Here is a 21339-nt window from a genome sequence, read left to right on the forward strand (position 1 = left end):
TAGTCTTTCCTGTATCATCAACAAGTACAGTAGTTTACTGAATTCGATTTCTCAACTCGATTTTCACAAACACAAACAGTCACACGCACACAAAGCCACGCAATGTGCAACAACGCAGATTTGCAAAAATATTCAAGTCATAAAATATACATGAAATTAGGGGAGAATAAGACAAATGGTGATCAAAATGAGCATCTATTTGCAAGACAAGATTAAAAGACTATAATAATTCAATAGGCCTGCCTACTGTACTGTATGTACAAATATTATTTAACCTTAAAACTCACTTTAACCCCCACATGCTTAATGATCTTCAAGGAAAACATGTTGAATGACTGCTGATTTCTGCAGTTATACCTTCTTTGCTTTGTTTTCTAATTTCACATAAAGAAACTGTAAAATATTACTTAATATTTTATGTAAATTACACATAACTCTGTAAAAATACAGACAATTTCCTTAAAAAAACCCCATAAAATTTATGTAAAACCAAAATTCAAGCAATTACCTGTAAATTTAATAGTGGACCTTTAAATTACAGCAAATTATACAGTAAAATAACAGGCATTCACTGTATAATGACAAAATGGTAAAATTCTGTAAAAACCTTACAGTTACCTGTAAAATTACACCTTTTTTTACAGTGCAGAGTAGAACTACATGTAGAGGATGGGTTGCCATCCTGTAATTACGGTAATTATGACATAACATGAATGCAGCTGAAGTCCAGCCTGGTCTCGAACTAACAGCTGATTGGTCCATTTCTAGTGAAACTTCTGATAAAGTGAAAGTAACTTTTGCATAACATTCAAAAACAAACCCAAGACTGTCAGATTTTCTTTTGCATTTGAAATCAATTTTATTAAATTATTAAAATGCATCCTCTGGAAAAAAATATTACATGAAGTACGTAAGACTTACATTTTTTACCGTACACCCCCCACCCCCCACCCCCCACCCATACCCACCCATACCATAGACCTTAATACAATTATTTATCCTGAGCATTGCTCCACAGTCTACACAATTCATGCTTTTGAATTAAATAAATCATTTGATGACAAATGAAAACCAGTATTCAAAAATAAATTGTTGGCAGAGTAATGGAAAATCTAAAAACTCCAACATTCACATTGTCCATTTGGCAGTTTCGGAATTGCATGAGGCAACCAGAAATTGTATCCACCATCAGCATTTCCAGGGCCGTGATGGGTGGAGCTGTCTTGCCATGAACATTAGCCTGGAAATCCAGACCTAAATCTTAAAGATTAATATACTCGCTGAGCAAATTCAACTTGTGTTCTCGCGAGAACTCTGGATTTCCAGGGTACATGAACATATCAATCTATGGCTGTTTACACTTGGCATTAATATGCGATCACCATGGTCCGGTCAAGCAGATCGGATCATAAGCCAATCAGGACACGGTGCGTACACCATATCAAGTGGCTTCTGTATCTGGATAAGAGATCGGATCTCGCATTCCTGCGAAAAAAAAGAAAGGAAAAAGGATGGCTCCAGTGCAAAGTCGACCTGAAGTGGTGGGTTTTCTTTTAGAAACAGTTTTCAGTCGGGGTACATTTAACAAATCTCACAAAATGAGGAGGATGAAGAGGCTGCAAGTACTAATAATGTGCATAGATGCCGTAATGGAAACGGTATAGAGTATCCGAGAACGTTGCCAGCTGTGGTGGGAAAAATGTGTGTTCTTTACAGAAAATGAATGGTTCTGCAACTTTAGGGTGCGGAAGCAAACATTTCAGTATATTTGCGATGTACTTCGCACTCGACTGTATCGCAAAACCACGCAGCTACGTGCAGTAATTCCTGGAGGGAATAATGACTGTGGGCGGGGTTTTGTGTGACGTCCACCTGTGAATGCAGACACGATGGCTGGATTGCGTTTACATTACACTGAGATCCGATCACAATGCGTCCTCGACTACCTCCGAACCTGGACTCGCTGATCGGATAACATTCCGATCAGAAGCGCGTTTACACTTGTCTTTTCAATGTGTTTGTGGACAACATCCGGATACAGGTCGCATGTTAATGTCAAGTGTAAACGCAGCCAATGTCAAAAACTGTCAGTGAAATGTGGCCCAATTCAGATTTTTTGCTCATATGTGACACAGATCGGATGTGTTCAATGACCGCGTAAACAGGAAAAAAACACATGCATTCGGATATTTCGAGATCGGTTTCAGGCCTCATTCATATGTGGAAATAAATCAGAAATAAATCAGATACAGTATGTGCCAATGCGACTGTCATGTAAACAGGCAGATCGGATTTTCTGAGGCATTAGGCTACGTCTCCGCGGTTTAATGACGAGAGAAACCCCGACGCGCATCTGCAAAGGGACGGATGGCCAGATGAAACGTTGTGTCGTCGTAGGAGAGGAATGTGGACAAACGTTGACACAACATATCAAAGATTGGCTTGCTCATCCTAAAATTTCGGACCCACTGCTCCTCGTTAAAGCCAACATTTAAACACTATATGCTCCCACCAGTCCTGAGATCTCTCTCACACACAATAACTGAAGCATATGCGCAGACTGCAATTATGGCACTTTTCGTCCTCCTCCGCTTCAAATCATGGTGATGTTTGGTGAACTTCGCATATTCCCTAGCATCAAGCATATTTCACGTTCGTCCATCTGTGCAAGAGAAGTAAACCCTTTAACTATGCGTGATGTTTCAGATAGTATGGCAAATGTAAACACAATACAAATCGTATATTGGTCACAGTTGAAAGAACGTGTAAACGGACGGTCAAAAAAATCGGATTAAGGTAACAAATCAGAATTGGGCATTGGACATCAAGACCTGCAGTGTAAACGAGGCCTATGTATCACAGATTGAGCAGGAAGTGTCCATTATAGAGGTGCTGTTGCCATTCACAGCAGAGTGCGCAGCAGGTGATGTACTGTCATTTTTGTTCTTTAACAAATGCCATGTCTGCTATTACACCCAATTTAGCTGACTATCATTCTGCCTGACTATCATCCGCACCATTCTCTACAGAGTTTCCTCGTCATCCTCCAGGCCACTGCTGGGCCTTGTGGGAAGGGATTCCTTCAGCAGGATGTCATCGACCTGTTTTGCACTGTCCTCCGGCTCCTCAGGTATAGATGGTGGCAAGCTGTCAGCATCCGAATTGAGCACATAGCCTGGCAAGGAGGCGTGTGTGCTGATAGTTGGCCCCCCACTGCTGCGGTAGACTCGGCTGGAGAAGAGTGTGGTGGAACGGGTGCTTGGGCCTCCGGCAGCGAGCTGGGATTGACTGCTGGTGCTATTGTTGAGGCCAGTTAATACAGAGCCATAGCGGTAGCTCCCGCACACCACCGGGCCCTTCCAGTCGAATGCTAGGTTCCACCGCGTCCATGTCTTCTTGATCTCAGTCTGGACCTGAGGATCAGAGTTAGATGATGTAGAACAGTTAAAGGGGTGGTTGAATATAATTTCACTTTTCTAACTTTAGTTCAAGACAGAATATGCTAATCAATAACTAGAAGATAAGCTACATAAATTCACCAACTAACCATTCAGAAATGTTGTCTACATGTCACCTCTTCTTGAGTCACTCCATCTTTCTGACTTTGGTTCGAACATAAAAGGCTAAAAGTTTTTTAAATTTCCAGTGCATGTCTGTGTGAGGTAAAAGGACACAAGCTCTTGTAGCTCCGCCCTCTCTGTACTGGGAGCAGCAGCTCATTTGCATTTAAATGAACAGATAAAAAAACGGTGCGTTTTTGCTCACTCTCAAAAAGTGACAACTTTAACATTCTATAAAAAAAATATCTGTGGGGAATTCTGTCCCCTCTGGGGGACATCAAATACTTATTTTACATCTTGTGAAAAGGGCATTATACCACCCCTTTAATTCTGAAAAGCATGGTGACTTTAAAAAGCATGGCCAAGAGCCTTACTGCTTTACAGTTTTTCTCAGTTGCTTTGGCTCAATTATCGAATGAGAATTTATTTTTACTCAAAACAATTAGTTTCTTGTTCGCATCAGATTTGAATTTCTTATTGATTTATGCAAAGTTCAAATTTTTGGCATGTGTACGAAAGACTAAGAACAATTGTCTACAATTTGCACAATAACTAAACGCACATGGCTTGTTGATCAAAACTGATTCTCAATGAAATTATTAAACTCTTCACAACTTCTAAATATTCTTTCATCATGTGAGCCATCACATGCAAAATGATCCATTCAGTGATCAAAATCCTGTCAGACATGCATGAGCATGAGTATTCCATAAATATCTAACATGGCAAATAGTCTGCTATTTTAATGAAATAGGAATCATATATATGGAGTTTCGCCCAGCACAATCGCTACCATTTTTTTAACATAGAGGAATGTCACAACCCTAAACAGCTACAGTTGTGTTATTTTTGTAGAAATGTGTTTCATGTAAACTGAAAATTCACAGTTGCTTGCCATGGAAGAGCAATTGGAATGGGAGGTGATGTTAGGGGAAGACTATAAGTGTGTGTAAAAATAAACAAGGAATTGCGAATTTTCAGTTTACATACACTGTAACAAATTTCTACAAAAACAAATGTACTGTATAAATACAAAGTTCATTTTCTTTTGTGTACTACAGTATTGACTTTTCCTAGTACATTTTTTACCTTCTGTTGAAATCCGTATCTAAAAAGCTCAGTGTGATACACAAGAGCATTCAGCTAGACAAAACTGACATTCTTGTGTAGTATAAAAGCAGTTAGTGTCAACAAAAAGTAGAAAAAACATGAAATCTGTATATAACAAATATTTCCATGGTGAAAAGAACATCTAAACATTTTGACCAGATGACATCACGATGACAAAAACACTTTTTTATTTTGGTGGCATTGGCCAATTTACTGACACAATAACTAGGTTTTGGAGCATGTATTAAATGTTTTGGGTGAGTTACTACATTTTGCAGGCATGCAATAGAGTTCTGATGTTCCAGCAAAAAGTTGTTACAATTGCACTTACAGTTTAGAGAATATTAAGACTGTTTCGAAAAATGTCAAATTGAACTGAAAGTGCTTTTTAAATTTCAGTTAAATTCCTGAATTGACCTTACAGATAGAAAGAATGATAGAGAGAAGGATGGATGACATTTATTGTCATCTTTCATATGTAATAAATTCATTTTTGTGCAGGGTGAAATAATCTTCATTTCTCAGAATGCATTACCATTGAATTGATTTGAATTATAGTTCAGTAAATTCCTCTTTCTGTCATTCCACTGGGTGTGGCCAATTCATTTCAAATTCACACTCAGAAATTGAAAAGGAGATGCTTCTTCAATTATGAAATTTGCACACCACAATTCTGGCATTCAACAACTACTAGACAGAGCAAAACAGATTAAAGAACAATAACCTACCCTGACAGTGGGAATGGTTAACACTTAAAACTCCATCCTTGTTCCACCCACAGCTTTTTCTGACTGTTTAAAACTAACATTTGTTGTGCTAAAGCACTTTTTTCACAATTATAACAGCAGTATGTTTAAATTAATAACAATATGTTACATTGAGAAGAGGCCAAGTGATGCAGCCAATCAGTTTAAAAGGCTGAGTAGGAGGCTATGATGGATGGATGCCAAAGAGCAAATTTGGCCAGGATACCGGGGTTATACTCCTACTCTTTTTGAGAAGCACCCTGGGATTTCTGATGATCTCAGAGAGTCAAGACCAGTTTAACATCTGTACACTTGTCAGACACACTGCAATCACAGTGTGAGTCGCAGGCACCTGGTTTACGATTATTTGTGTAACGTGCACAAAATCACCAGCACAAATCAAGAAACTGATTCTCTAAATGTGACAGGGCAACCATTTTCAGTCTTGAAGTGTGCAATTGTCCTAAAAACAATGTTTGACGCTACAAAAAAAATGAGACTGCGTTGGCAAAATTGTCAAAATAGTACAGAATGCAATTGCACATTCTCTCTATATTCCCCTAATTATTGTGATTATAAAGCAGCTTTGCAATTCCTCACCTCTCCATTACAGTAACAGTAGATGATAGACACAAAGAAGCCCTAAAAACAGAAACAGATGTTAGAAGGGCAACAGCAGGCAGTCTCAACACAGAGCAAATTTCTCAAACAGCTGACTGGGGTAAAAAATAAAAACAAGTCACAAATTAATCTTAAACCTACTTTTTTGTTGTTGAAGAAACTATACTTAATATTTAACTTTATAATTGCTTTATAAGCATATTTCTGCCCTCAGCCATTCGACACCCCCCATGGAAGAGAGGGGTGGGGTGAGCAAAGAGACATGCACTGAAACAGGTCACTGTGAACAAAGCTGTTTTTGAGGAGGTAAAAAGGGTGTTGTTTTACACAATCATTGAGGAATTTTAACCAAAGTATATTACAAACTTTACATGAACACCCTAAAGAATCATACCAACTTGTGGAAAATGGGCATCTGATGACCTTTAAACATTGATGAAAACATCTACATTTGTAAGTTTGGTGAGATGATATCTTAGGTATTTAATTAATTACAGTTGACACTGGCCACCTGTTTAGTTTATATAAAAATAAATTAAATGCTTTTGCATTTTCCCAGTTCTATCGAAATTTAGTTCTGTGAATATTTTTGTCTGTGTTTCTGAAGATACTGTGAGCCCTATTTTAACGATCTCAGGGCGCAAGTTCACTTAGGGCGTGTCCGAATCCACTTTTGCTAGTTTAACGATGGGAAAAATGGTCGGCGCGCCAGGCGCTTGGTCTAAAAGGGTTGTTCCTATTCTCATAATGAGTAATGGCTGTGTTTTGGGATTTATCAGAGTCTCATATCCCATTCCCTTTAAATGCCAGTTGCGCTCGCACCATGGCAGATTCGCTATTTACATGACGGAATTTGATAGTGGAAAGACCGAAGCCGGATTCCACCATATCTTTATGTACACAATAATATTTTATATTGTAATCATTTTATTTGAAATATTTGGCATGTTTGTGTGCTGCTGTGCGTCCATGTGTGTTTAATAAGCAGAGTGTAAGCGCATTGTGGACCCGCCTATAGGCGCACATTAGTTCTAACTTGCTCTTTAAATAACAAAAAAAATATGGCGCCATTGACTTTAGACCAGGTTTCAGTTGGTCAATGGAAGTCTATTTCTGTTGCCTCAAAATAGCAACACGCCAACAATGCGCCAGAACACACCTTGTTTTCAGACCAGCATGCCCATGGGCGCCTAAATGAGCGCAAATGCATTTGCTATTTAAACAACGTGGCGCAGGACGTGAAAATGATAACTGCGTCAGACTGAAACTAGCAAAAAACACTTGCGTCGCGCTTGGCGCTGCATTGCGCCGGGTGTAAGATAGACATGGAAAGATAGACATGGAAGTGCGCCGGGTGTAAGTGGACATGGAAGTGATCTGTTCTTGATGTGAAAGACATGCCTTGAGTCATGTCATCCAGATCCAGATAAAATACTCTTAACCTAATCAGCACCTGTCATTTAAGACAGCCGAACATCTCAGACAAAATCAATGTGGTGTGTCATGAGATGTCAAGCACATTTAGAGTGCTGTGAATTGGATTGACCTGTCAATTTATTTCTGTCTTAGGCATTACTTGAATGTTTTATTGCTTGCAGTTTGTGCAACAAGTATCTTTGTGTCAGGGAAATTCTTATAAATATCTGTGGGTCCTTGTTACTTTTTAATTATATTTAATAGTAAATTGGTTAAATATCCTTGGTTAAATATCTGAGATTTTCCCAAAGAAACCACATTTTTCTCTTTTGCTTTGCAATGTGAAAAATTAAGAGAACATTACTATTAATTTCATATTTCATTATATTATGAACATATTTCTTCCTCTATGATAGTTGTATATTTTAACAGTACAATAAATTATTCAATGCAAAAATAAATAAATAATAAGTTTCATTGCCAGAGCAGTTTTCATCAGTGGCTTGTTTTTCCTTCTTATTTTTTAAGTCTTTCTTCCAAATCAATATGAAATCAAAGCAAAATACATGCACGTCATTTATATAAATTATGCTAAAATACAAATTTGAATTTATGATTTTTGGATTATCAAAAGAAAATCATATGAATCTTTACTTGTAGAGATCACTGATTACATTAGCTATTCGTGCAATGAAAGCACAGTTTCCAAGTACCTGGAAAGAATTGAAGAACAGTTCACAATACATCCGCACCTCCCAGCCCAGACCGTCGAAGGTGTGTGGCATTCCAACAAACACAATGTAGTGCACCCCAAACACCAACACCAACACAAGCGTGGATTTGGCAAGCTTCCTGGACAAATAAAAAATGAAAATGTTCTGTCAGTTAAAGGGAAGTTCACCAAAAAAAAATGTTATTTAATGACACCTTACAAACCTGTATAAATGTATTCTCTCTGTGGAACACAAAAACAGATTTTAAGGTGCAATTACATTTATCTTTGCACTGCAAAATTCAGCGGGTGAAATACTCTCATCTCAATAGCAATCTCCATGATCTGGAATTTCACATTAGGGAAATGAGGCAAAAAAAATCCTCATGCTAATTCCCATTGGATTCAAGTATGAACACGCAAATTTGCTTAATTTACTAATATAAATCTGCTTGGTTTGGAAGTGACTCTAGTTCACCCAAAATATTTAATTCTGTCATTAATTACTCACCCTCATGACGTTCCAAACCCATAAGACTTTCGTTCATCTTCGGAACACATCTTTTTAATGAAATCTGAGAGCTTTCTGTACTCTCCATTGACAGCTATGCAACTATACCACTTTGACGCTTCAAAAAGTTTGCAAAACTAATCCTTATGAATTGAGAGGTTTAGTCCAAATTTTGGACTTGGCTTTATATGATGAACAGATTTAAGTTAGACTTTTATTCACATACCTCATACCAAACCTCATTGGTCCTTGCTGAAACTCAAACGTGCTGCCTTACACACAAGAATGAACCTCATTAGTTCTTGCGGAAGCTCAAACGTGCTGTGTAACACAAGAATGAACCTCATTGGTTCTTGCGGAAACTCAAACGTGCTGCGTAACACGAGAATGAACCTCATTGGTTCTTGCGAAAAAAAGCCTAAATCTGTTCATCATATAAAGCAATCAAGTCTAATTTGGACTAAACCGCTCAATTCATATAGCTTTACAATCTCTTTATGAACTTTTTGAAGCATCAAAGTGGTAGTTGCATAGCTGTCAATGGAGGGGCAGAAAGTTCTCAAAAAAAACAAAAAACATTTGTGTTCCGAAGATGAACGAAAGTCTTGAGGGGAGTAATTAATGACAGAATTAAATTTTTTGAGTGAACTATTCCTTTAATGCATCACAATACTATTGACAATGGATCTACTTTACTGCAAAGTTTCGCTAATGTGATCGCATCCTTAGGCAGAATTTTTAGGCTGCTATTTTTCATATTGCGAACGGGGACAGATATTATTAAACTCCTCAAGACATAAAAGCACCATAAAATAGTCCATATGACTTGTGTGCTACATTTTTAAGTCTTCTGAAAGACGGTAGATTTGTGTCAGGAACCGACTGATACTGAAAACATAATTTGCTGAAAATCATCCCGCCACTGCAAAGTTATACAGCTTCAGATCACTAGGAATATAGGACACAATGGACTTTTTTTTTTTTTTTTTATTTGTGGAGATTGGCAGCATATGTCCCCTACTCAATTTCATGCGAAAACAGTAAACAATCTAACATCTCCATTTGTGTTCAACAGAAGAAAGAAAGTCATACAGATTTGGAATGACATGAGGGTGAATGATGACAGATATATAGTTTTTGGCTAAACTGCCCTGTTATAAGCGCTATTAATGCACAGTTTCACTTAACACTTTTTGATCTCTGTGAGTTATCTGTGTAGGTTGATGATGCCAAGTACAGCATGAGACGTAGTTGTGATATTATAAATTCAAAAAGTTTGTCTTTAATCCTATTTTATGAACGACACCCCACACGCCTCCGTGTGGCTTTAATCTGAACGAAGACAAGCGCGACATATTAATGGCTACGCCTTGCTTGCCCTGGAAGACAGGTAAAATGTCTTGCAAATAAGTCATGAAAAGAATCATGAAAAATAATTGGAAAAGAGCAATGCTAGAAGACCATGAGTTGTAAATCCCCTTTTAATTGAAGCCCGGGTTAGTTTGATCAACCAAAGTGTTCCAGTAAAGGGATTGTCGTACCAAATAAGAGTCAAACGATGTGACATGCGAGCGTACAAGCCAAGGTCATTCGCATTACAGATTTATTTCTATTTCAAATTCTGACAAGGAATCAGCCAGGGCTCTCTTTGGCTTAGCATAACGCACTGTTTGCAAACACGACTTGTCTGTGTCTTCATGTCTGCCCTACCAGCTGTGCAAGCTGACACCTGGGGCTCAGCATACCACTAATTAGCAGGGATACAGCAATGATCAAATTGATTACTGTTATTAGCGGCGCAAAATGACATCCATTGGCATTGTTTTGCTACAAACTGGAATCTTTTAAGGCGCATCCAGAATAACATGTTGACATACCAAAGCCAGAATGTGCATTTATAGGGTCTAAAAGCATCTATTCAAAGCCAGGTAAAAATGGAGGACAAAAATGTTTCTTTCCACATGTAAGAAGATCAAATATATAATATCCAGTGGCCTTAAAATGCGACACTGATTTCAGTACATGATGGAATGATGGAATGATGGAAAACACAACCCGAATCAAACCGTATAATGAGTAGGCGTAGGAAGGAAAGCTTGTTATCGCATCTCTTAGCCACAGGCAATTCTGCCTCCAAGCTGTGAGATGAAAGATTTTGCCTAAATTACATAAGGAAATAAATAGTTGCTGCAGGGACAGCTTCCACTCACAGCAATCTGATACCAGAGACGATGCCACTGTAATGACACCGACAATTCAGGCTGGCACAACACTGAATTCACAATTTCAAGGCACTTGAATGCGTAAAACCATTGCCCAGTGGAAATGGACGCACAAACCTGTACTGTTTCCGAGTATCGTATCTGCCTGCGTTGGTCTCGCGGATCTTGGTTGCGAGCACCCGCACGATATTCACGAACAGGATGAAGTTCAGCTGAAAAAGAGAGTGCAGAAAGAATGAACTGAGTAAAAGGTGACAGCTAAAATCCCTTCTGCCACCTTAACACAATTCAACTGAAAATTCAACTACACTTTCAGTGTAACTGAAAAACTGTAATAAGGACTGATGACTAAGGATTTTATGCATTATGGATAACTGGACAATAAAGCCTGTCGCAGGAGGTCACCAGCAGATGACCGTACAAGTGATTTGCATGGCTGGCTTTTCCCAACTGAGCTGGGATGTCATTTGAAAAATGCTAATTTCCGTCTGCTTAATCACAATGAGTGTGATGTCTGTGCATGAGATTTTGCGCTCAGTCCGAAATCAATAAGACAAACAAAAATGCATTCTGGGAGCAGAAAATAAGGTTTAGGGTATAATTCAAGATATGGTATTTGTAATTCAGCATTTCACAAACAAAAATGACTCCGTTATAGATGCATTATTTGATGTGTAAAGTTATTCTAATATTCATTTCTTTCGTTTTCTGTTTTGCATAAGTACTTATCAGCTAAAAAAAAGTGTTTTGAAAGCAAATAAAGCTAAGATTTAGATGGCTAGGCTGAGCATGAATAATTAATGAAGAAACATGAGTACAAACAAGCATCGGTGTTATTGAACAACATGAATTATGATGCAAACTATTTGAATAATGAATGCTTAAATGCCTCCAAAAGGCTAAAGTACACAAAATTATTTAAAGCTTTCTTAAAAATGAACAATTAAAATATAGCATTTCAAAACAACATTTCAGTAACCACAAAAGTCAGTCATTATATTGTAGATTTAAATATCACAGGTAATAAAACTTGCTTATAAATGTTTTGCTGCAGGGGTGGCAAAAGACGATTTGTGCAAGGTAAAGCTCAACAGACTGTGCTCTGAATACCGTATAAAAATTAAAACTGCACACACACTATACACAAAATAAAATTAAAATGTTCTTTACACAGAGAAAAAATGGTTCTTTTAAAAACAGTTCACTGTAAGATTCTCTGGGAAAACAGAAATGGTTCTTCTATGGTATCGCTGCGAAAACCACCTTTTGAAACCTTTATTTTTAAAGGTTAAAGGGTGTAGCAATAGCATGAGTACACATATTTCTATTCCTTAAAAAGATAAAAGAGGACATTAACAGCACTGAAAGGACAAACAAAATTGCAGAAATATCTCTTTTTGATGAAAACACCACATTCTTCTCCACACAGGACTCACAGAGCTCTTCTCTGACATGCAACAGGAAAACAATGACGTTATTCCCAATCACAGCAATCACACATTTATCTGACCTCTTCTGCAGAATATTACCACCATACCATCTGTTCAGTGGGAGTATGGAAAAAAATGTAAATGTGCTTTAACAGTTTGCAACATATGAATCATCATTGGCCAGATTTTACTCTCATTAAACATCTGACTTTCCCTTTTTAATTGTTATCCATCCATCCACAACGGCCACAATGGGATTTAATAATATTAATAGCGTTACATTATGTGTGTGTGTTGCATCAGAATATATTATGTTATCTCAGTATTTTAGAACTGTATATCAGCAATGAGGAGATTATTCAACGCTTAATTTTTGAGTATGTGTAAATGTGTGAAATATCATCATCTCAATATCTGAGTAGATCAGCATGGGGCAGTCACTGATTTTCGGTCTTATTTCAGGGGCAAAATTGATGTAATTTAAAGTTAGAATCATCTCTTTAAAACCACAAACACCAACTTGTATCGCCTTGTGTGTGAAACTTGTAAAGAGTCCCACTGTGCTGCCTGGAGCAAGAAATCGTGCTGAGGCATCTTTATCATCCCCATGGAATAATACATTTGCTTGATGTGCACAAAGAGATAAGTGAACAGTTGGATATAGGCCTACACGATAAAATTTCTCACCAGTATGGAGATTATTTACAACTTCAACCAATGCGAATGAGTCTATTTACACATGCTATTTGTCTATTTATAAGATCCACACATAAACACAACCCTCAAATGTTTGATACTGTGATGCCGTAAAAACTGCATATATAATCCCCTATATAATACATTAAAATAAAAGAGCTATTTAATTAACTTAAATTACATTTACAAATACAATGTTACAAAACCATATGGATATCAAAATGAAAAAAATTTCACAATGTCAACTTGAGACCTACAACCACAAATTGGAATTCATGTACACAATTTAAGTGAAGGATGAGCGGAATGGTAGCGATGACCTAAATAACTTCAAAGGTTCTGTAGCACAAGATTCTTATTTTTTTATTTAATTAGTACGATGAGGAATAAAACAAAATTGTCGGCTACACGTAATGTGTTCGATATCTATTCCACCGGCACCACAATTGCAATTACTGCAAGTAGTACTGTTTAATATTACAATAGCTATTTACAGTAAGTGTAAAATATGTAAATAGTGGTAGATACTATTTGCTCCAAGTAAAAAATAGTAAAGAAAAAAAAACTATTATTTAAACTATTTGACAGATGCTATTCATACAAAGTGTAAAGTGTAAAGCCTGTATTATCGTTGCCAACAAGGCTGACTATTTGCACTAAATGTTAATCAAGTTAACTACCACATTCACTCAGTTTAGCTAAACAGTAACTACTGTTTTTGCATGCCTCCCAGAGAACTAAACTATACAGTTTCATAATTAATGTGAAACTATTCAATAACTTACAAATTAACGTTTTAAACACTACTTTCATTAACATTTAACCACTTACATAATCATTAAGTAATAATATGCTAATAAGTATTTTCATTAATACCTATTGTTAGAATAATGGTAACCCACTAGGTTAGGGTTGGGGGAATAAAATGACATGTAGTTGCAAAGTTACTTATAGTCAACAGAATGTCTGGTAGGGACCATTGAAAAAAGTGTACCCTGATTTCAAACACCAACCAAAATCACCTTAAACAACAAGACAGTAATTTCTGAGAAAAGGTCTCGAGTCGCCACTTGGTTTAATTTTTTTTTTTTTTAATGATGCAACAGCATTTATGAATACTTTTTTGGGGCCACTGCACATCACTTGTATGCATGGCTGATATGAACTTGGCAGTTGACTGATTGAGAAGTTAAACCAGTAGCAGTAAATCATCACTTAAATTTAACAGTGATGAATAAAACCCCTGGTTTTTAAATCAAAAAATATTTTTTAAATGAACAGAATGAACAAGAATGGAGAACTTAGATTAACGTGGGGAACCCCGCTGAGACACTTCAGTCTCTCTGACTGTGCCCATGTCTGAATCATGTTATCGCCTGCATCCAATAATTGACAAATCTGGAAGAGACACACACGCACACTCACATTGTAATTATGGTAATGTTCTTGCCAGTTCTTCTGACATTTGCCTTCTTTGGCAAAGTTCTTTTCATCTTGCAGTGTTGAATAACAGAAAAGAGAAAAGTTAGGCTGAAGTTAGACAATTTCTCCCTCGTCAGAGTAAATTGCCTCAGTCTTTGAACTGTTTCCCAGGCTGCCGCTTCGTTCTCACGCCGTGTTTATTAAGGGACTGACAGTTTTTCACATCGCTTTTACTCACCCCAATGGCTGTCAGAATGGGGACCTGGTAGATCCATTTGATGTTTCCTGCACTCAGCTCCCAGCATCTGAGCAGATAAAGACAGATTGAATGATAAATGAACTGGCACACATGGATTATGATGCGATGGATATTTTAAAAGGCATAGATCGAGTGTGAGAAAAGCAGATAGGTTTCCAGTCCCAGAGGCAGTGCTAACACAGTAATGATATACTGTACTTCACAGTACATACTGTATAGATCAGGAGGACATAGTTTAGTATCTAGCTCTTCTTGAAGTCACTGAACCCCTCCTTCACTTTGAGTAAGCTCAGGCGCTTTATAAAACTCATTTCCATTTGTTTACCACCAATTTGTTACGCCATTCATAATCCAATTAGTAATGCTTACTATGATGTGCAGCTGAATGGATAATATGCCGTGCAGAGGATTTTGTCCATAAATAGGACATACAGTAAATACTCAGAGGGATGCTGAATGCGTGGCCAGTCTGGAGCAAAACTAAAGAGTCATAATGAACATTTGTTAATAATTATATTCATTATAACTTGAATTGATTTTTATTATCCTCATTTAAATTACCTTTGTGCCATAGACAGTTACTAAATATGGGCACTGCAGGCAGAGTATCATGTAATATACTTTCATGTAAAAGAACAAAGAAAGGAGTGAAAGGACTAATTAAAATGAGACTGAGTCAATGCTTTTTATATAACAATAGTAAATAAAAGACTTTGATGCAGAAAGACATCAACAGGGAAACACTGGAGAACACACTTGGCTCTTAAGTTAAGTTTTCTTTCTGAGAATCAGTTATTACACACTGTTTAATGCATCAATTCAGAAAAGCAATTCTCTTGCATTTTACCTTCTTTAAAATGTTTTAGTGAAAAATATGCAGATAAATAACTGCTTATTAATTAGTATTGTTTACAGAAATATTGTGTATTCATATAAATAATGAAACAAATTTGTACTGAATTTTACTTCTTGCATTAAACAAGTTTAATCTACTTGGCAATGTTGCTGCTATATAGGTCAAAATTATGGTACAAAAAGAAAAAAAAAGAAGCAAAGTACATAAATATTGAGACGCATGTGGAATATCAAACACCCAGACAACATTTGCATTTAATAATTTGGCAGCCAGTGTGTTGTGATGCATTCAAGGTACACATTTTATCAGAATGTGTATTCCATGATGACCTCCGCTTTGTAAGCGCAACCAGTTAAGCTACAGGAATGCAGATCAAGACTTGAGAGTACCTGTAATCTTCTTCACATTTGCTTTTCAGAGTGGAATATCTTACGGTTCTGCAGAAAGCCATTAACCCACCATCACTGAGAAGTGACAAATGTCAAGATGCTTTACAGAGCTCTCACTTCTTGCCTTGCCAAACTGAGCATTTCATTTTTATTTTACTCAAGTGGAATAAAAGATCAGTGAGTCATAAAATATAAGCTATTTTTATCTTTAATAAGGAAGTTAATTCAAATAAATGAAAAGTTGGAAAATTCTAATTCATCATACAGTACTGTCAGTCTCAAAAACCATCTAGCATATTAAAAAGCAATCAGTATTATTGCTTTTATTATTGACACAATCTTGATTTACTGTATTTAGTTTATATTAGATTACTGAAAATACTAGTAATTGTTTTTCAAACATCTGAACCTGACCTGTTGCCATATACGCTTTACCCACCAAAGCTAATGATCTTCTGAGTGGCTTAGTGGGTGGCATCGTGGCCTTCAGGGACGATGTCGTACTACATACTCTTTCAACCCCCTCATATCAGAATATATGCTCATGTCTAATGTTAATATCATTCCAATAAACCGTATTGCAAAATATCAATTTCAGAATTTGTGAAATGTTCTAATAATTTTAAATATTGATTTAATATTATACCATATGACCCCCTCTAAACATAACATGCAGTGTGACTTTTTTTTTTCTTTTTCTTTTTGAGATACAATAAAGATAAAGAGACAATCTGTGATAAGCTAAACTAGGCCACCTTAACAACACAAGTGACAAAAGAAACATCACAGCTAAAGCAAAGCCTTATGTTTATAAAGAGTGTTCTCCCCAGAGAAGCAGCAAGTTGTTGCTTGAAGACATTTGCTTTTGTACCATGACTAACAGCCTGTAAGCTGCAAGAATACAAATTGTGCTCTCGATGGTAGTGAGACAATGGCATTCAGCAAGTGTTTGAAAATAAAACAGGGAAAAGATCACGCCTCTAACACCCTTAATGGCATAGTCTTACATCAATCTGGCATGAAAACACTACTTCATTTAGATGATCTGGTGATAAATAGCTTGAACATAGAAGTGGCTATTTAACCTAAAAACAAAAACATTTACAGATCGAAGAGAAGTACTAACTGATCAAATTAGTTCACTATAACTAGAAAATGTGCCCTGCGTTGTCACATCATTAATGAGCCATCAATGAAGACCTGAACTAGTGAGGGTTGAATATTTATGATATATTCATTATGTTGTTGATAATTTAAAATTAAACAACACCATTGCCATTTAAATGTACTTCTTTTATTTAGCTGGTTAAATTTTATTAGACTAGCTTTTTATTTGCTTAATAAATAAAAAAAAGATTTTTACAGTACAATATTTTTTTCCCCTGGCATTAAACTTTTTGAATCTAGTAGGGCTGTTTCAAATGGTGAGAACTCTGATTAAAAAATAATAACTCTATAGATATCAAAAAGCAAAAAAAAAGAGATTTTTAGCTCTCTCACCTAGCCTTTTATGTTTTTTACCCACAATATTTTTCATGAACAGTGCCATACAAATGCCCTAGATGACGTCTGCCATCATTTCTACAAAGATGATTAGGACAAGAGGTCAAGTCTGTGAGAAAGAACACATGAAATCACCTTGCATCCGCCAGCGTTGCCCTGACAACTGCCCATGCAGCAACAAAAAGAGCAGGAACACCTGAAATGAAACACAGGGGGGGGGGGGTGGGGGGGTGGCGGGGGGGGAGTATTTCAAGGAAGGAACTGCTAGCAAACATTTTACTGTAAGTGAAAACGATGGTAAAGCTAGTGGTTATATTATATTTTTTTATAATATTATAAGGTCACAGTCAACATTTTTCATTATTTGAAAAATATGCTTCTGTTCACCATTTTGCAAATACATATCTAAAGAGAGTAAACTGCGTAAAGTAATTTGAGAACTTATACTTGGCTTACATTGCATGCCTTCATATTATGTGGACTATCCAAACAAGAATGCAACAGTACTTTGTTTTCCTAATTCAGAATGCATTGCAGTAAACCACAATAAATGACGTGAACAAAATCTAACATCATGTAAATGGATGTTAAAACATCTTAAGATATTTGGGGAGGCACTGAAGCATGACCCTGATTTAATGCCTTCCCAGAGGTTTCAGGAGCACCTGTAGAGGCTTGCACTCATAGATGGATATCCTGTAGAGTAATATTGATGAAAAACTTGCCAATGGAGTGTTTTTCATTCTGAACACTGGACAGGAAGAGCATCTGTTCGGTCTGGTATGTAGGAAACTTGATTGAATATTTGGTTTCTGACAGAATTGCTATTATTATTTTTTTCACTTTGAATGGTTTTTCGTGATTCACAATCAGCCTTTGAATTTGAAAGCTGGTCAATATAGTGTTGGAGGTTTCACACCTATACAGTGAGGAAAATAAGTATTTGAACACCCTGCTATTTTGCAAGTTCTCCCACTTAGAAATCATGGAGGGGTCTGAAATTGTCATCGTAGGTGCATGTCCACTGTGAGAGACATAATCTAAAAAAAAAAATCCAGAAATCACAATGTATGATTTTTTAACTATTTATTTGTATGATACAGCTGCAAATAAGTATTTGAACACCTGTCTATCAGCTAGAATTCTGACGCTCAAATACCTGTTAGTCTGCCTTTAAAATGTCCACCTCCACTCCATTTATTATCCTAAATTAGATGCACCTGTTTGAGGTTGTTAGCTGCATAAAAAACACCTGTCCACCCCATACAATCAGTAAGAATCCAACTACTAACGGTCAAGACCAAAGAGCTGTCCAAAGACACTAGAGACAAAATTGTACACCTCCACAAGGCTGGAAAGGGCTACGGGGAAATTGCCAAGCAGCTTGGTGAAAAAAGGTCCATTGTTGGAGCAATCATTAGAAAATGGAAGAAGCTAAACATGACTGTCAATCTCCCTCGGACTGGGGCTCCATGCAAGATCTCACCTCATGGGGTCTCAATGATCCTAAGAAAGGTGAGAAATCAGCCCAGAACTACACGGGAGGAGCTGGTCAATGACCTGAAAAGAGCTGGGACCACCGTTTCCAAGGTTACTGTTGGTAATACACTAAGACGTCATGGTTTGAAATCATGCATGGCACGGAAGGTTCCCCTGCTTAAACCAGCACATGTCAAGGCCCGTCTTAAGTTTGCCAATGACCATTTGGATGATCCAGAGGAGTCATGGGAGAAAGTCATGTGGTCAGATGAGACCAAAATAGAACTTTTTGGTCATAATTCCACTAAACGTGTTTGGAGGAAGAAGAATGATGAGTACCATCCCAAGAACACCATCCCTACTGTGAAGCATGGGGGTGGTAGCATCATGCTTTGGGGGTGTTTTTCTGCACATGGGACAGGGCGACTGCACTGTATTAAGGAGAGGATGACTGGGGCCATGTATTGCGAGACTTTGGGGAACAACCTCCTTCCCTCAGTTAGAGCATTGAAGATGGGTCGAGGCTGGGTCTTCCAACATGACAATGACCCGAAGCACACAGCCAGGATAACCAAGGAGTGGCTCTGTAAGAAGCATATCAAGGTTCTGGCGTGGCCTAGCCAGTCTCCAGACCTAAACCCAATAGAGAATCTTTGGAGGGAGCTCAAACTCCGTGTTTCTCAGCAACAGCCCAGAAACCTGACTGATCTAGAGAAGATCTGTGTGGAGGAGTGGGCCAAAATCCCTCCTGCAGTGTGTGCAAACCTGGTGAAAAACTACAGGAAACGTTTGACCTCTGTAATTGCAAACAAAGGCTACTGTACCAAATATTAACATTGATTTTCTCAGGTGTTCAAATACTTATTTGCAGCTGTATCATACAAATAAATAGTTAAAAAATCATACATTGTGATTTCTGGATTTTTTTTTTTAGATTATGTCTCTCACAGTGGACATGCACCTACGATGACAATTTCAGACCCCTCCATGATTTCTAAGTGGGAGAACTTGCAAAATAGCAGGGTGTTCAAATACTTATTTTCCTCACTGTACATGTGCGGCCTGGTGGCCAATCTTCATTGATTTTACATTCCATCAGTAAGAGCAGAGTGTGAAGGTTGAATTAGCAGAGCGATAGCACAGCTGCACATAAAATATTGCAATCCTCACAACATAATGGGAGACATATCAGAGTTGAAAAGAGAACAAATTGTTGGTGCGCAGAACTCCACAAGGTCAGTATTCATGGTCGGGCTGCTATAGCCAAATCTACGTTTCATTGGTGCCAACAGTGCAAATCTTGAGCTGTGGACTATGTGAAACATGTATAGTTCTCTGATGAGTCCACCTTCACTGTCTTTCCCACATGGGAGTTATGGTGTGGAGAAGCCCCAAAGAGGCTTAACACCCCGGACTGTTTCGTCTAACAACCACGCTGCATGAATTTAAGTCTAAACTCAAAACCCATTTGTTTAAACAGTATTATCAGTCATAACTCTGTATTACAGTAATAATGTTTCCTTAGTCTTTTGCATCTGACCTTTACTTCAACTGCCCACCTTCTATGCTGTCTGTAAATAGTTTAGTTTTTTGTTTCTGTTTTTGTTTCTGTTTGTATTCCAAATGTAATGTGAAATGCAACTGCAATCGCTCATTTCTTGGACTGGGCAAATGTCTATTGTCCATTTATGTATGAACTGATTGTTTGTTCTTTACTGTTATTGTGAAGCGTCCTTGAGCTTGGGAAAGGCGCTATATAAATTAAACATATTATTATTATTATTATTATTATTATTATTATTATTATTATAAGACAGTATGTAAAACTAAGTTAAAAAAAAAGAAGTATTTTATAGGCTACTCAATCAAAAAAGTAAACACACCAACAAGCCAAGTATACTTAATTATACTTTTAAGTATATCTCGAGTACAAGAATAGGCCAAATATACTTGGACTTTTCTGTCAGTATAAGTCAAGTATACTTACGAGCAATTTTAAGTATATTTCTGAGAAGTACATAAAGAATATTTCTGAGAAGTACAAAAAGTAGACTGAAAGTATACTTTCTTATTTTTAGTTTAAAAGAAGTAATGGCACACTTGAATAAACTTATTTTTTGTAAGAGCAGAGAGAAGCACTGGGGGTGGATCAGTGATGGTTTGGGCTGCAATATCATGGCATTCCTTACTGTACTTGATGGGCGCATCACTTCCAAGGACTACGGAACCATTCTGGAGGACCGTGTGCAACTAATGGTTCAAACATTGTACCCTGAAGGAGGTGCCGTGTATCAGCATGATAATGCGCGATACACAGCAAGATTTGTGACAGAATGGTTTGATGAACCTGAAACAGTCACCAGGGGTCTCATTTATAAAACTCTGCGTAGGAACCTTACTAAAAATG

At 37.2% G+C, this 21339-nt stretch overlaps 1 protein-coding gene across 1 annotated transcript in view; it reads right to left on the minus strand.

Annotated features, from left to right (window-relative positions):
• Nucleotides 1-984: 984 nt before the first annotated feature.
• Nucleotides 985-21339, minus strand: part of pth2ra (parathyroid hormone 2 receptor a) — a 45266-nt gene continuing 24911 nt past the window's right edge. The window contains exons 8-13 of the mRNA XM_084121495.1: nt 17589-17649; nt 14685-14751; nt 11016-11110; nt 8167-8305; nt 6017-6058; nt 985-3413 (exon numbers count right to left, since the gene is read on the minus strand). Coding sequence (XP_083977621.1) covers nt 3024-3413; nt 6017-6058; nt 8167-8305; nt 11016-11110; nt 14685-14751; nt 17589-17649 — 794 coding nt within the window. The 3' untranslated portion in view covers nt 985-3023. The remainder of the gene's footprint in view (nt 3414-6016; nt 6059-8166; nt 8306-11015; nt 11111-14684; nt 14752-17588; nt 17650-21339) is intronic.

Source organism: Abramis brama, assembly GCF_963993115.1.
Source record: "Abramis brama genome assembly, chromosome: 8".
Classification (NCBI taxonomy): domain Eukaryota; kingdom Metazoa; phylum Chordata; class Actinopteri; order Cypriniformes; family Leuciscidae; genus Abramis; species Abramis brama.